Consider the following 17318-nt stretch of genomic DNA (forward strand, 5'->3'; position numbering starts at 1 on the left):
TAGCCCTCCCACAGCTTCAAAAGCAAAGATTGAACAGTCCCAGAGGAGACCACAGGAACATAAGGCAAACTGCAGGACCAGAGCTCCAGGACAATGCATGTATTTTCAAATTTGAAACTGATCTTGTCAGTTTTTCCTCTAACAGTTAGTTCATGTATTTATTTTGAGTTTGCTTAAAGGGCAAGTGGCCAGGAGAGTTATATAATGAGGTCCTGTGGGAAAAAGATACAGAACTCCAAATCAGTTACATCGTCAGTTTATCTGTTACACACTTACCTGGAGACTCAGTTATGGAAACACTGTGAAAAGATGTTCGAGAGGAGCTTTTCGATAATATCCGTTGGGGATGAGGAACTGTAAACAACTGTTTTGGCGTCTGTCCAAACTCCAAGATTTGTGTCAGCAGAGCTACTTTTTCATTAGGGTCCATAATACTTCAGAGGAACAAGATATTTAATTAGGGCAAGTTGTTTGTTTCCTCCCTGGAAGCATGGATCTGCACATACAGTTACTATGGCACTATCAGCAATCACAAATTCTTACAGAACAGATTTACTACAGATGCAACACACAGCCATACGACAGCTCCACTATTTTAATAATAATAAAATTTCACAGAAGTCAGACTGAAGAATCATTCAAGTTACAATCTTTCAGCATTTTTTAAAACTGACAACTCTGTATCAGTTCACTGTGTATTTGGGAGTCTAAAATGGAAGAGCTACACAGTTCACATACAGAGCTTTCTTGCAGACAGCAGAGAAGCTGAAGGGATACTGGCATATGTAGCTAACAACTTTAACAAATGTATTCAGATTTTTGTTAATTACCTGTTTAAATCCACTCCTCCTTCATAAGTTAATGGGTGAAACACTGGAAAAAAATAAATTCATATAATACAAGGTTCATTATCTTTAGGTATCTACTATGAACAACTTGTATTTTTACTCAACTAAGTTATATTTTAGTAACCAAGCTATTTCATCGAGCTAGAGAGTTTGAGATCATGTGTTTTAATCCTGGGTTTCTTACTTGAAATAAAATCCAGGATTTCTAAGACACTCAGAAAAAGTTTCAGAAGTCAGTCCTTTCATAATGGTAGCAGCTGCAAATACAGTGAATTAATTTGGGACCTCTGTATCAGAACACTTACTTTGTCTTTTGACGTAAGGTCATTCTTACACAAAACCCTTCTGTCTCTCGCCTACTCAAGACTGTCTTGCAAACTCATCCACATTGCAACGAGAGAAGCACACTGTGTTTTACAAGTTTATTTGTGAGATAACATACAGATGCCATAACTTAAATGCCAGTTTTCCTCATTCAAAGCCTCTGGTATATTTTACTTGGCACTTACGGCATCCAACCATATTGTAACCAGACCCTGCAAGCCTAACATACAGCCAATCATGATTTAAAAGCATGTGAAAAAGCATATTAATATATATTTTTAAAATCACATCATCTGACTCTTAAAGTAGCATTGACAACCAAAATTAAGAGGTATTTATTCCTTCCCTCCCAGTAGTTGAAAAGAACAAAATTTATCTATCTCACGTTGTCTCTTACTTGTAATCCTTCAAAAGGATCAGGGCTTCTGAAATAGACAGAGTATCTTCACCCTATAATACAAATCTGCTAATGTTCTTTTACCAAGAAGACATTTCCTTACCAAACAGTAACATACTTAAGCTACGTTATCAGACCACTGAATAGACTGATTGTTGGTATTCCTATTAGGTCTAGAGAAATTAAACATGCCAACATAGCTATCCCAGAATAACATCCTCTTTTATAAGCATTTACAATGGCTCTATACACGTTCAGCATATATACAGAACAATTAAACTTTCCACACACAAAGTACACACACTACACAAGGACAAACTCAGTCACCACGTACGTTTTCCTCCATTCTCATTCCTAAACAGCTGTAGCCCATTAGATGCTTCTTTCCCTTGACAATTCACAGAAGAGGAGGGGGGTAATTTTAGAACTGAAAATCTTATGCTGTAGGAATGTTAAATACACATTTGTGTGGTGGCTCCTACGAATTTCCATTCTTAACTGGGAAACACTACAACGTCAACACCACATTGCCACACTGCACTGTGTGAACAAATAACCGCAATGCTGCAGGATCTTCTTGCCCACCATTTAAAATACATCTTCAAAGATGCCAATAGATTTTACTGGATAAGGCACCATTTCCATTAAAGAACTGTATTTCCTTAAAGGATCAAGACTTCCAAGCATAATTATGAAAGTTCAAAGCAAATCAAGCATTACAGATGGCTGTTCATTTACCTTTTTTGTTTTGTTTTGTTTTGCTATTTCAATAAAATGTATACTTACCATTGTGAGCTGCAACTGCTTCAGTTCCCTTCTGCTTGTAGCCAAATACAATGTCAATCCATTCATGAAGATGTTCTGATACATATTGACTCTCTAAAGCCTCTCGGCTCTTCTGAAGAAAATCGTCAGGACCTGGCAAGAAAAAGGTTAATTAAAGACGACATCCCTCTCAGTATTGGTATCCATTTATGTTGTTCTTCACATAAAAACCTGAGCCCTAAACAAGTAAAACAACACCAACAAAAAAACACACCAAACTCAAATTTGCTATGAAAATTAAATGTAACTATTATACCAGTGTTTAAGAGCAAAAAATACTTCAGAAGGAAACAGAGTAAGAGCTTTTGAGAGAAGAATAATCCCAGGACCCTAATAACAATGATAATTTAATTCATTCACAAAACAAGAAGCTTGACTATTACTACCTGATGCCCAAGGCGGAAGCTCTACATCTTCAACTGTCTTTCCACCTTGTCTTTTTCCCAAGTCCAACTTCAAACTGTTTACTAGAAAACTAGAATCATTTTCATAAAATTCTGGAATCAACTGGTAGAAAAGGAAAAGAAAAAGGAAAGTTCTGAGATCAGCTTAGCTTTGATCATTTTAAGTAGAATACAGTTAATAAAAAATTAAGGTTATTGAAATTCATACATTAAGCTCTAAAGGTGGATAGACATTTCTCCAGGCTTTCCTCTCTGTCAGAGAACATTGGAAACTTCCTTCTGTTACCCTTCCAACTAGGCTTCCTGGCTACCAACATGGTAATTCTCAAAGTTAAATTCAGAGTAGCATAAATATTTTTAACATTATATGTATGGCATATGAATCCATAATATCTAAGAGTATCTTCAGAACTCTAATCACAGAGCTGCCTTCTTACTTTTAAGACATGATTCAAGACAAAAAAATTGAATAAAAATAGACTTACAAGAACAATTTGAGAGGTTAAGTCAGATATTTTAAAGACCACCACAGCTAACCATTCTTAATTCCACTATTAACTATTAAAATAAAAGTAGTATTTAAGTATCACTAACCCTGTCATCAAAGAAATGTTATTTAACAGTACCCACAATCTGGCAATCATTCAACATACTCCACAAGTTTTTGTCTCTAAAAAGCTCAAAAACCTAAGATAAAATTTCTGTAGTTTAATCTCTCCGGATGTACTGTTATAATGCAGCCAAATCCTAATGAGATTCCAGCAGGTGTATCCAGCACATAAAATTGCCTGTCTCACCCTAAATACACTTTGATTATTCCCCCTTATTCAAATATCATTCATACAGACATTTGTCTTAAAAAGAATGTAAAGACAAGCATGGAATAACACAATTATAGAGAAGAAAAGTTCAAAACTTTAAAGGATTCATAAAATGCATTAAATAGACTTAATAACATATAAATTCAAATCAACAGAAGATATCTGAGAAGAGGAAGCTCAGCGTAAGCACTAAGAAGGACTTGAAACATTTTCTGGCCACTTACCTCTTTGAAATCTGTCGCACCATCCAAACAATTTTTCCAGGTTTCTGCAAGACTAGACAACATGTATCAATCACACAATTGTTAAACAAAACGAAACAAAAGCCATGTTAAAAGCTCTGTGCTCCCTTGATACCTATTTTAAAATGAAAACAACTTTGCTATAAACAAAACATAAACAAACCTGTTAAATGTTCTGTCAGCATGATCAAACTTTCCGTTCTGCAGACAGAGCATATATTCTGGAGCTAGGGAGAAAAAAAAAGTCATCAGATGACTTCAAACTTTGTCCCCTTCTGAGGCAACAGTCTGCATAGAGAACACCTACAAAGCTATCTTACCAACTCTAACAAGATAAAATAAAACATAACCCGGAGATGAATAGTGGCTCCCATACATGAACTTAGGTTCTGGCATTTCCTGATAACGTGTCTGCAACACAAGAAGAAAAGAGTTCTGTTTAATATCAGCACTCGTGCCTTCTTTCAAAATTGTACACCCATATACTGTCCCTTTATCTATTTATTAAAAAAAGAGGGAGTTGAGGGTCACCTCCCAATTTTTTTTTCCTAAAGACAAAACATACTCTACGTACTAATAACTATGCTGCTTTAATCAGATCAGTAAATCAATAAGAAGGCACAAAGGTTTTTTGTAATTCATCTTCCAGAATTATCAGGACTTCTGCTTTTTTCTTCTTTCACTTTCCACACACCATGGCAGTGACTTAACTTCAAAGTACTTGATATTTTTGCTTTTCACCTGAAGTTTACTAAGATTACGGAAGGCACATATTGATTGAACTCAGCCTGGCAGATTCCCTCCTGTCTTAAGCTCCTATGTGTTACCCCCAAACCCAATTGTACTCTAAATAAAAAGCCCATTAAGTATTTGCTGTTATTGAAGAAGTGGAGAGTACAAGCATCATCAGTATTACAACCTTAAGAACCATTTATGATTTTAAAGTACTTAATATTTTTATCAACAAAATGCAGCAATTCTGGCAGTATTTTCTTCTCTAATACTTCATTAAGGACTAATGAAGACTCCAAAACATGAAACATTTTCCACAAACTATTTTGGAATAGTCAATCTACCACAGTAGAATATAATTTCATACAAAGAATTAAGAGCAAAAAAAACTCGGGACCTTCTAACTGTAATTCTGTATTTGACTGTTTATGAAAAGAAAGCATGCCTATTTTGAGAAATTGAAAAAATTTGTGCACTGCTATATGCATGTGGAAATTTCAACGAACTCTGATCTGCATGGATCTGTGTTTCCTCCCCTTAACAAATTCTCACTCAAATTCAGCATTTTTCTAACATGGAAATACTTAAGATTTCTGTTAGTTTGCCTTGTGTAAGGCACATATGCATTTTACATTATGTATTTTAATCCTTTGCTCTTGAAGTTTTATATTTCTGTGTATGTTAACAGTACCTGCCATACAAATGCAGTTACAATAATGACAACTTGGTGATCTTACTATAAAAAACAAAAACACCAAACACATAGAATATTTGAAAGTACAATACATACAGTATTGAATGTACTCTTTTTATTTCCAATATTTACAAGGCCTAAAAAGTTCAGTTTAAAAAGCCAAGATATACATACCAATAATCTATCCAGCCTTTCCTTATTCAGGGCACCAATTGGTTTACTAAGATCACGGAATGTTTCAGGCTTTGTTAGATCTAAAAAAAACATAGTTAGACTATGAATTGCTAGGAATTCTGATCAATATTCTGATCAATAGTAAAAACCACAACTACTACAACAATCACCACAGAAACACCCCAGTAATTTTTCCTTCTCCCCAGGTGTAAAAGAATAATATTCTTGCTCTAAATAGCTACTCAACTCCTTCCTTCCCAGTAGAATTGCTCTTAATCCACTTGCATAAGAGCTAGTGGTTATACATGCTTGACAGTTACTGCAACTAACATCGTCTTCTACATGAGACACAAAAGCAGCTGGTATTGCCTTATTTCTGCTCAGCTATTCTGCATGCTACAGTTAAAACCACCAAACAATCACATTGCACTACCTGAGCCGGTGCTCAACACCACAACATTCCTCTATTCTACTGGTTTTAGAGGGACAAGCTTCCAAAACAAATTATACAAATACCCTTAACCAATGAGCCTGTTTAGGCCTATTTCTTTCAACTTGAAATATTCAGAACTGTGAAAGAACACCTGGATCCTGTACGTTTCAATACATACAGATTGTTCCACGAAAGGCCATTTTATCCATTCTTACACACTGAATGTTCAATACCACTGATTTTCAAAGTGACTAAGCAGATGCTAAAGAGCCTTTATGTGAAAAGTGAAATATTTAACAGAGAAAGTGAAAGTTCAGTTGTCCGCTGAACTCTGGAGCAAGGGCAAATACAAATGAAAACATCCAAGGCCACTAACACCAAGTGCATTTTGATGTACTTGGAACTTTTGGCAGTGTAACACCCATCCCCCCACCTGCCCAGAGATGTTGGGCATGATGCACTAACATGCCTTCTTGTATACACATACCTAATACTGAACTAGAGTAGTCCGCTATGATCCAGGGAAATACAGGATACTGGGAGAGATCATTGCAGCTCCTATCAGCCAGATTGTTGAGATGAAGAAGATATTCGTAGTTTGATAAATGTCCTCGTTGCCATTGTAACATGTAACTTTCAGCTGTATGCTCTGTAATATGATTTTCTAAAATGAAACATAACATTAAGGGGTTTTGAGGTTTGGAGTTCCACCCACAAAATTATACTGTAATTAATATTAATCAATGTAAATTAATTAAGGGCACAGTTGTTTAAAAGAACCAATCAGAATTAAGTGGAAGTTTTGTGTTTCAGTTGCTACTATTCTTTATATATTTTGTAATACCTGTTCAGATGGGCCTGAAGTGCAATTCTACGTGTACATCCCTGCCCCCCTGCCTTTCCCCCCCCCCCCCCCAAAAAAAAAAAAAAATCACCCAGAAGGAGTTTTGAAGCTGAATATGGACACAATAGGTGGAAAAGATCCTGAAAGTTTATGAAGGTATAGAACAATATTTGCAGACCATGAACAGTAAAACAGATTTTAAGTTTCAAGAAACAGCTCTGCTGGGAAGCAAGGAAAAAAATGTTTCCTACTGGGCAACTAAAGATGCCCACTGACAATAATTTATTGCAAGGAGTCACACACAAATGTAAAAGGAGTTCAGTATCAAGACAACTGAAACAGAGAAACTAGTGGAAGATAAAACTTTACCACAACTAAAGTAGGAACTATGTAAGTGAAGCATCCAGCCACTGAGATGTTACAAGCACATTTAGAAATTATAAAAGGGTGAGCCCTATCCCTAGTGTCCAACATCAACAAAATCTTCAAGACAGAACAAAGAACTTCACTGGAAGTGGAATAAAAGAGAGAAGACTGATTTTTCCACTCCACCCCCTTGTACATCTTTTCACCTCTTTGGAAAGTAGAGTTGTACTCAAATAATTTATTTCCATGGAACTGGAAGCTTTGACTTCATCAGTCCCTGCACCTGGAAACTTTGTCTTTGGAAAAAAAAAAGTACAGGAGAAAGTTATCCAGCAAAGTCTGAAGTGGGGTAACAGCATGCAATTAATTTAATAATAGAGGAAATCATATCAAACTCTACTTCCTTTCCAAAAAGGAAATGTAAAAGACAAAAAGGATTCTCAAGTTAAGTGATTATTTCACTGTGGATTTTCCAGTTTCCTTTGTGAATATTCCAAGATTTGAGGAAGTGGGGAAAATGTTAATTGGTATTTAGGCAAATTCATTAAAACAGAACTACAGTTCAGGTACAATAACGAGTTAGTACAAAATTTACATGAACACTTCCAATATTGGCAGTAAACATGGAGTTCCAGTGTTTCAGTTGTAGTAGTATTCTAAAAAAAATAACTATTAGCTTTTTCTTTCATTTTCTCAGTGCACATACTAGCATTTTAGAAAGTTTGTGTTCATGATCTGCAAAAGATATGCACCACTTTCTAGGAATTAATGAATAAAAGACTTAACAGAAATGATAATTTAATTGTTTTTGAAAGGTGATTTTCATCAGCTGTTGCTGCTGAGTTTGAGGAAAGTTCACGTATTTGCCTGCACTAAAGATCCATTCACTACAGGAGCCTTCTCAACATGATTTATACCCAGACTTCACAGGGGGTAGGAGTGGAATCCACTCACCATCCTGTCTATATTCTTCCAGCAAAGCATAATTTAGCTGAGTGGATCTTTCTTACTCCTTGCTTTGATGAAACTCTATTTTATTATTTTGGGTTTTGGGTACTACATATCAAGTTGCAGATTAAAGGAATCAGTTTCACTTTAATAATGTGAATGTGTCTCAGCTTTCATACTCAGTTCTTCAAATACAAACAAAAATCATGCCACTTTGCAAGATTCACTTTCAACTTTGCTTGCTTCTACCAAAAATTTTTAGGGCCTATTCTTCCAATTCTCCCTACAAATCAAGAAAGCAAAACCCAAATTTCCCCTCACAAGAGACTACAAACTACATTAATAAATAAATACTGCAAACCTAGATATGTTGCAATAAGGAAATAGAGCTCATCTCGATCTTGACAGCTGTAGAATTTCAAGTAGATATCAGAACAAAGATCATTTTCTGTGCAAAATACTTCAAGTCCCTTAGAAGTTAAAGGGGAAGAAAAAAAACAAATTGAAAGCAGTTACTGACAAGGTATAACATTCATGTTTTTACAAAATATTCCAGTTACTAATATCTAAAGCTTTAGACTAATAAGCTGGGCAGTAGTTTTGCCTACATACAGTCTAAAATCTTGATCTTTTCTGTTTCCAACCCTAAAAGTATTCAATTTACACCCCACTAAGCAAACACATTTACAGCTGTCCATAGACTGGCTCCATCTAACTTGTTTGAGGACAGGTAATATATTTTTTGTCCTAAGTGAATGAAGTGAGGCAAAGAGTTAAAGGTCCATTTAGTTTAAAGGTGTTTTGACATGCGAATTTTGTTCAATACTGAAATTTCAGTGTTAACACTGAGAACACACAACTGAGGTTCTACCACAGCACGTCAGTATTCCTCAGTCACGTACAGCAGAGCTCATCACTCCACATTAGTCTCAAACTAAACTAGTGATCAGGCTCCCTCCATGAATCAATCCAGAGAGAAAATACACCATGAGAGGGCAATTCATTCTATCATAAGATAGGTGTTTGAGATAAACGGGATGAATTGCTCCCTGGAGGTACTCCCTTCTCCCTTCCCTTACACCAACTGCTTATGAAGGAAATTTTTCATCCTTGACAGAGTTCAATTTTCCTGTTTCCATCTTTCTGACAACATGGGGAACTAAAACACCTTCTAGTGTTTTAGGTTTAGTTTTTGAGTGCTGTTCACTAAATATTCCACCGTTTTTAAAAACATATATGTTTTACCTGATGATGCACAGAACTTCAGCTGGTCAGTTTAACAAAACAGATACACAGCATGCTGTTAAGATATATGTATATATATATATATTTGAGCTTACCAGTGGCATTAGACCATGTCTTCTTTTATAGATGCGACGTACATTTTGCAGTGTTATTTGTACTACTGGTTTCTGTAGGGGGAATGGGTAGGGTGGTAAGGAAGAAGACTGAGATATTCCAGAAGATGTATATTTTTTTACATTAACCTTTCCAATCAATGTGAAGTTTCTCTGAACTAGAGATACTAGCAATATCAAAGCAATATCCACCCATGTCACTTTAGAAATGAAACTGGGTTTAAGCAGTTACTTTAAAAAAAGGAAGTTTGTCTTTGCTGTTGGTTCTTGTCTGAGTAGCAAAGCAGCTTAAGAATAAAAGATGAACAATGCATGATCACCTAAATCTGTTGCCAGTAAGAATTATCAAGCAAAAGATGTGCAGAACACAAAGATCTGTATTAAAAAATAAGGAAGCCATTGGGTTGCTGGGCAAAATGTTTGCCAATGGTGCCATCTAATGGATGAAAATTGAATGGCATTTTGTCATAAAAATGTGAAACACTTTACTTGTCTGGACACATTTTCAGTATATTAGTAGCCTGCTAGGACTATTGCTGCTACTTCTGTGACAAAGTTCCAAAGCAGTGAGATGCTCTCAATTTTCCTCTAGAGAAAGCAATGCTCAGTTTAAAACCTAGATACATCTTCCAATATGAAGTAAATGTATATAAAGCTCTCACCAGGTAGGGACTGCATCAAAGAGTAAGATTAGAACTTTATCTTAAATGAAATTTTATGAGAAGTTATTGTTAAATATTAATGGAGAATGAGCAAAGGACATTTTGTGCTTAGGCAGTAAGAGGTAAGTTTTAAGCAAGTTAGCGCAGAGTCAGAGTACTGAGATATACCAAATGAAATCAGAGCAGCATAAATTAAAGGAATGCTATGGAACTTTTTATGAGAACTGAAAATACAGTTTTTTGGAGATGTGCTGCATGTGCATTTAAGGGAATAATATTAAAAAAAAACCTCTCCACTAGAGGAGCAGCGTGCTTACACCATATTCAAGACCATCTATGAGGCACTTACAGGATATCCATTAAGAGGCTGGAAGTACAAGTTAGCATCAGTAACACACACATGCCCTGGATTAGTCACCAGTGGTGTCACCATTTCTGCTTTACATTCCATATTCAGCGTTTCAGAAATGCTTTGAAATCTACAAGTGAAGAAAGGGAGTAAGTTTACCTCTGGTTCTTACATACGCAGAGCTACCCTTAAATTCTTCAGATTAGTTTATAACCATGGGATGTCACAATGGGGACTTCACTATTTTAGGAAAGAAGAGAGCTCTTTGTTGAGACCTCTACTTTACTATGTCGTGTTCTGCACCATCCTCAGAGCAGTATACTATTTCTATGTTCATTTTTCTATACAGAGCTTTATTCTGCATATACCAATGCCCAGTTTGCAAAAAATTAATAGGTAAACTGAACAGTTTGAAGAGGAAAGAAATGGGGGGAAATAACACATTCATCTTTACAACACAGAATTTGTCATTCTCCATTCCAGGTGGTTCAGAACGTAAAGAAGATAATTCTGAATTAGAGAACTTGTGCTTCCCCAAGGAAGCACTTAAGTACTAAAGCAGGAGACTAATTGACCAGAATTCAAATATATTTTCCCAGTAGGAAGTTATTAGAAAAATACCTGTTTTTATCAAATGAAGTTCTAGCCAAACGGGATTGCAGTATAGCAGTTATCTAATGTGAAGAAAAAAGAAAATACAGTCTATGATCCAAATACAATTAGAGTTTCATTAGTAACATTGATATTCTGATAGAAATAATGAGATACTTACCATGGCAGCTTGATCTCCCATCTTATCTAGACAAGAAGCCCTGTAGAGCTAAAGGATGTTGAACATTAAGTGAAATAGCACAGAACTCCCACACAAGTCACAAGTCAATAGCAACTGGGAGTGTTCTTAGTGCTGGAGTACTACAAGAGCTATTATTCTTTCTTTTTAAAGTAGAACATGTTTGTTAATTATTACTATTATTACTTTGTCTATACACTACCAGCCAGCATAGTAAAAAACTAACAAGAGTAGCTTGCAACAGTTTTCAGAACTAGATGCTATGTTTAACTGCTGCATTTAAAAAAAAAAAAAAAAAAAGATACTCCCATCATTTCACTTTGAGAATAAGTTACTCAAAATATTTAAAGAATGCTCCCCATCAAATACCAAAAAGACACTCTGACAAAGTGTGTAGCGATACCAAATAACCACATACCTGATGTAGAGTTTGCACAACATCTCCTACTTTCCCAGCCACATCCAGTTGGAATAAGTGTTCTGTAGTACCCTAAAACCAAAAGGATATTTACTACAAGTAAGTTTAAAATAAAGAGCAATAAAAAAAAAAAAGAAAAAAAAACACCTAAAATTAAAATACACTAAAACCTTGTCAAATTCTTTCCATAGGTTGCAGTATATATTTGAAAGACCTATGTTAAACCCAAACTTTTTTTTTTTCTTTACAAACCTATCTTCCTCGTGGTAAGCCCTTTGCATAATAATTGGTCAGTCATTTAATATAATGCAACATAATAACTTTGAAGTGATCCATTTAATATAGTGAAAACATCTGTAAGTGTAGAACTAGTACATGCTCTAACTAGTTTAGTATCAAAACATGTAAATATAGAATTAGTAAATGCTCTGACTAGTAAATGGCAATACATTTGGACAGCTACTATATATAGTTTTTTAGACAAAATATTCCAGGCCATTCAATCTTGAAAGGCCTGGCTTTAAAAGTCATCATTCTTCTCTACATAAATAGTTTTAAACTGGAATGATTCCAAATGTAATCACATGTTTGGACTACTCATTAATAAAAACTCTAGGAAACCTGCTTTGGCAGGGGGGCTGGACTCGATGATCTCGAGGTCCCTTCCAACCCCTACAATTCTGTGAAAACCTCATGAGTATACCACACAAGTTGGGTGATGTTCATTTCTTTCCTTTACAAAGTCTTCCCAGCTGTCAAGTGTCATTTCATTTCTCATTTTGACTTAACTATATTAAAAGTATGTGTGCAGATCAGCTGACAGCAACTCTTACACATAAGTCATCTTCAGCAAAGGTGGTTAGAATCCCTTGAAAGACCCAGAATGTAGTACAAAACTGTATTAACACATTTCTGTAGGGTTTTGTTTTATCTTTGGTTAGACTTTTAAAATAGTTATCAGTAAAACTACTTCAAGACATTGATCGGTGGATACAATTGGATTAATTTAAAACTTAAGGAAACAAAACAATCTAGAATTTCAGTAGCAATTTGGTTAAAAACTTTGTAACATTTTACAAGCACACAATTTTCCTTCAACAGGGAAAGCATAGCTCTCATATTCTAGCGGATGGTCTACAAGGGCTGCTTACAGCCTACAACGCAGAAGCTTTCATGAGCAGTTCTCTGTCTAGCTCTCCAGCTGCATGCAAAGACAGCAATGCAGTGTTTTGTAATTGATCTCAAACAATCAATGGAAGACATGGAAGCTAAAATGTACTACCAGATTCCAGCACTCAGTGAAGCATCCAGAACTGGCAATGATCTAAGTGTGAGATATCTAGCAGCAATTAAAAAATATATATTCTGAAGTGACTTAAGGCACACTGGACTTCTGTTTTAATTCACAGAAACATACCTGCACTTTTGTGAAGGAAATTATAATGGTTAACTCTCAGGAATGGTTCAGGTATGAATGACTCTTGATTTGGGACAAATTAAAATGAAAAACCTTACAAAAAAACACTAATTCTTTTATCTTTTCACTGTTTTGACAATGTGATAGTTATAAGATATTTAATAAATTGTGCACTTGGAGGCAAAATGGAAAATACAAGGACCAAAAAAGAAATCAGGTTTAACACAAAGAAGTAATGGCATAAGGCAAATGAAAAAAAGTAAATCAAGAAATAAAATAAAATAGTTTAAGAGATACCAACAAAATAACCCAAACCAGTTGTTGAGAGAACAATTCCTACAATTTCTTGTCTCTTATAGCAGCAATACGTATTTATGGACTCCTTGACTCCTGACTTGAACGAATATGGCAAGAAATATAATACAATAGACTGTTTCAATTCTTGCCTTTGGAAAGACTTTTTGGGCAGAAATAGTGTTTCAATGACTCTGCGTTTTCATTTTGTATTTGTATCTTAAACCATCTCCGATTCCATCTGAAAAATCCTTACTTGTGCACTTCAAAGCCCTCAGGCTCAAGAATCGGAGCAGACTCACCCCATCAGCAGAAAGGAACCAGAAGCAAGCTCTGGTTTCTGCTGTAAGCAGACTTATCTGCCATTCATTTGAACCGCAACGCATTCAGCTGGGAAATCTCAGTTAGGAATCTCTCATCTGGGTGTGCTTAGAACTGAGGAGAAGTGACCACTAAATACCAGTGGCCAGCTGACAGCTCTGTCTGATTGTTCAGCCCACAGAGCTGCACAGCAAGGGCAGCAAGGTCTGCAGTATGTCCTCCAACAAATAATACAAATGCATTGTAGAAGAATTCAAGCACTGTTTTTTTATTCAATGTGTACAATTTTTTAAGCTTTCTTGTCATATTCCTCAACTTATTATCACCTTACTCTTTCCGAAATGAGAGCATAGGTCTTTGCAGAACATGAGTTCACTAAAAACAGTGAAAAAATGCATACTTACTCTGACTGTTTTATAGGGTGCAATGATGTTTCTTTCTTTAATGAGAAAAGCCTGAAAAAAGCAAGAATGTTAGTTTTAGCCTGAAAAAAAACACACCACCGCAAACAAAAAAAGAACACATCCGAAAAAAGCAAAATAAACCCAAACCCACATCAATAATAAACATACATCCTGATAAAGGCAGAACTAAAAACACTGTTTAAGCAGTCAAAATACTGGGTTGCAATATCCTGCTTTAACAACCCTACATGAACTGCAGAAAAACAATGACCTTTTGTAGCTGCTAACCACAAAAGGGACAAGTGTCCAACGCATTTCAGAGGCTTACTCACTTATACAATCAATTAGCGAGCTTTTATTCCCATCATATGACCTTCAAGGAGTTGCGAGATTAAAGGCAGTAAACATAGCCACCAGTCTGGCCCCATTCAACAGAATACTCCTCCCCACCTTTTGTCTGGCAGCTCATGTCCCTCCAGTTCTGCCCTGAAGGGAATGCCCCTTCCCACAGAGGCAACTCATGAAATACCGCGAGCCCTCTCAAATGAGCTCTTTCCACTGCCGAACATTTTGCTTCCTGTTCCAACAGCCACAAATGTCAGATTTCCTCTCTCATTCAATAGCTTGCTTTTGAACAGTTTTGTATTTCTGATGCTACTCAGATCTGGAGAGGACCTTCCCCTCCTCCCCCCTCCAAAAAAAAAAAAACAAAACAAAAAACCACACGTGAAACCTTTAGATTTTTCTCTTCACAGCTCCTACACAAAGGTTTAACTGTTGGCACACTGGTTCATCACCTTATCATCTGCTGTCTGAAAGGTGTCAAAAGCCAGAAAAGTCTTGTTTTGCCCTGTTCATGGGAAAGGCTCAAACTTGTTAAAATCTCATGCCTGATTAAGACTAACTCAGTCCTAAACTCCACGAAAGGCACCAGACTGCACTACCAACTGCATTATTCTACACCACAGCCGGAGAGCCTTTCAACACACCAGGCATCCACATGGCTCCACCAGACCCAGTGCCTTGGTTTGCTTCCTACAGAGAGCATCACGCCTGTGGGTCTGCATTCAAAGGCAAATAAAGAAAACCAAAACCAAGAGAAATACTGTTATCAGCCTGGCAGATGAGGGTATAGCAGTGGACACTGTCTACCTGGACTTCAGTAGGGCTCAGAAGCTAACATCACAGCTGACCTTTGCCACGTAACAACTCACAGTACGGGCAAGCCAGCAGAAATTGAGCAGCATTCTTAGAAGCTTGAAGGCTCAGCATGCCTCTTGAAGTGCTACATCAAATAATAATGGCAATTAGTTCCTTTCATCTGACATCAGCTTTTACAGACCTGGACCAGGCTACAGGAGAATAAAAATCAGAGTAAGAGGCACCTACTTTATACTCAGCACTTACTTCTGTACGATAACTAAATATTATTCTACACTGGAAGTCCCAAATTCCAAACTATGAGGGAAAAGCCAACAGCACACATCAAAAAACATATGGAAGCAGAACAAAAAAATGTAGCATACTACATTAATTTTATATTTTGGAGGACCTTTCTCCAATTATTATTTATATTTGAAATTTTAGTCATTATTTTTTAGTTTTCTTGTTACGTAAAGCAAAGCTTCTTATCCAGCTATGCATTAACAGCTTTGAGCCCAAAGAAAAGGTGAACATGTTGAAGATGATCCAATTATTCACTATGTACAGTTTCCTACAAGACAGAAATTCTACTAAAAAAATATTCAGAACTAGATCATGATTTATCATCAATACAACCACTGAGCAAGTACTTTACACTTGAAAGTCCCTATGCCTTTTATATAAAATACCAGCATGTATCATCACAGCAAAATGTTTCAGAGCACTTCCCCAGTGACAGAAGGATGACTGGCATGCTACACGTAGTGGGACAAACAACATTTGCCACTTAAAAAGTTAATTCTCTTTTCTTCATGAATGTTTTTATACTCATCTGTTCTTCAGAACATCAGTGTACGGTAGATGGGATGAATAAAAGGTGTAATGAAATAAAAGACAACACTTTTTTTTGACCACCTGCAAGTTTGCATGGAACAATTAGAAATACCTATAAACAACAACTGTAAAACACTCAATATAAAAAATAGCATAGACAAAATTAAATGCTTGGGTACCTCATTGACTGCCAGAGTACATTATGCAAGGCCTTCAATCTTTGGTAACGACATTTTACCTTCTCAAACATTCTAGCATATTTGTATTTCCCATCTCATTTCTGCTCTTTCCAGAAATGACAACATGAGGGGTTTCTTTGTTTGTTTTAAGCTCTGGAACACTTATCAGCCCCAATTTTGCAAAGCTTGAAGTATATTCTGTTAGTTAACATTAAGTACAAACATGTTCAAGTTAATCACACCTCATGACTGAAACTTGAGCCCACATTTCAGGATAGCTACTGAAAATGACTTGGTGGACATACAGTAGAGTCCAATGTTTTTATAAAGCTGAATTGAAAGGACAAAGATGGCTTTGCCATTGCAGATATATGCTGCAGAAAGAAAAAAAAAAAAATCTATATATATCTGTATCAAGATGAAAACAAGGATGATTTATAACCACTTTGAGATCAGTCTATTTGCCTTTTTCATTCAATTCTAACATTGCCCTAAGCTCCATTATAAAATGTAGTGTAAAAAAATCTTCTATAGTTTGAGATTTCCAACAACAGTCTCACATTAATGCTAAGGTTTTTCACACCAATTAGTTGTGTTTCCAATCAACTTCTCACCCTAAAATTCCAGCTCTGAGAAAGACAACATTAAAGAATGTAACCTTTCATGTTTATACATCAAGAATCTGTTATATGCAGCTCTTACCTGATTACATACAACAGAAATCCCTCCAGATGTTTCCCTAAAATGTAAATAAGATATTTAAAGTGATGGGCATTTCAGCTTTTAGAGTTAAACACATATATACAGTAACTCAAATTCACATACCGAGTGAAAGGATTATTTGCTTCATTGTCTTCTGGGGCTTTTATACTAATGCAGTCTCTCAGTGGTATCTGCAACAAGTAAGAAAAACACATACCTCTTCTTAAAAGGTTTTTAAAAGGAACCTTAATTTATCAAGAATTTGCAAGGTTGCACCGCTTACCTTGATAATGGGTTGGATATTTTCATCAGGTTCAAAAATTATTGATTTTGAGCAGATTTTTAAAGAACCTCTGATTTTTCTAAAGGAACAAAAAACAAGTAGTAGTTGTGTG

At 35.9% G+C, this 17318-nt stretch overlaps 1 protein-coding gene across 4 annotated transcripts in view; it reads right to left on the bottom strand.

The window, feature by feature from the left end:
• NSMAF (neutral sphingomyelinase activation associated factor) overlaps positions 1 to 17318 on the bottom strand; it is a 37323-nt gene that overhangs the window by 10038 nt on the left and 9967 nt on the right. For 2 of the 4 annotated variants that reach the window (XM_068671924.1, XM_068671925.1), the window contains exons 3-21: positions 17207 to 17285; positions 17047 to 17114; positions 16924 to 16960; positions 14066 to 14116; positions 11630 to 11701; positions 11194 to 11241; positions 11043 to 11095; positions 10422 to 10551; positions 9393 to 9464; positions 8414 to 8522; positions 6382 to 6558; positions 5462 to 5541; positions 4182 to 4272; positions 4025 to 4088; positions 3844 to 3895; positions 2781 to 2901; positions 2356 to 2487; positions 831 to 873; positions 277 to 434 (exon numbers count right to left, since the gene is read on the bottom strand). In XM_068671924.1, coding sequence (XP_068528025.1) covers positions 277 to 434; positions 831 to 873; positions 2356 to 2487; positions 2781 to 2901; positions 3844 to 3895; positions 4025 to 4088; positions 4182 to 4272; positions 5462 to 5541; positions 6382 to 6558; positions 8414 to 8522; positions 9393 to 9464; positions 10422 to 10551; positions 11043 to 11095; positions 11194 to 11241; positions 11630 to 11701; positions 14066 to 14116; positions 16924 to 16960; positions 17047 to 17114; positions 17207 to 17285 — 1637 coding nt within the window. Of the gene's footprint in view, positions 1 to 276; positions 435 to 830; positions 874 to 2355; positions 2488 to 2780; positions 2902 to 3843; positions 3896 to 4024; positions 4089 to 4181; positions 4273 to 5461; positions 5542 to 6381; positions 6559 to 8413; positions 8523 to 9392; positions 9465 to 10421; positions 10552 to 11042; positions 11096 to 11193; positions 11242 to 11629; positions 11702 to 14065; positions 14117 to 16923; positions 16961 to 17046; positions 17115 to 17206; positions 17286 to 17318 lie in introns of those variants that run through there. The other 2 variants (XM_068671926.1, XM_068671927.1) reach the window with 2 other exon arrangements.

Source organism: Anas acuta, chromosome 2 (assembly GCF_963932015.1).
Source record: "Anas acuta chromosome 2, bAnaAcu1.1, whole genome shotgun sequence".
NCBI classification, from domain to species: domain Eukaryota; kingdom Metazoa; phylum Chordata; class Aves; order Anseriformes; family Anatidae; genus Anas; species Anas acuta.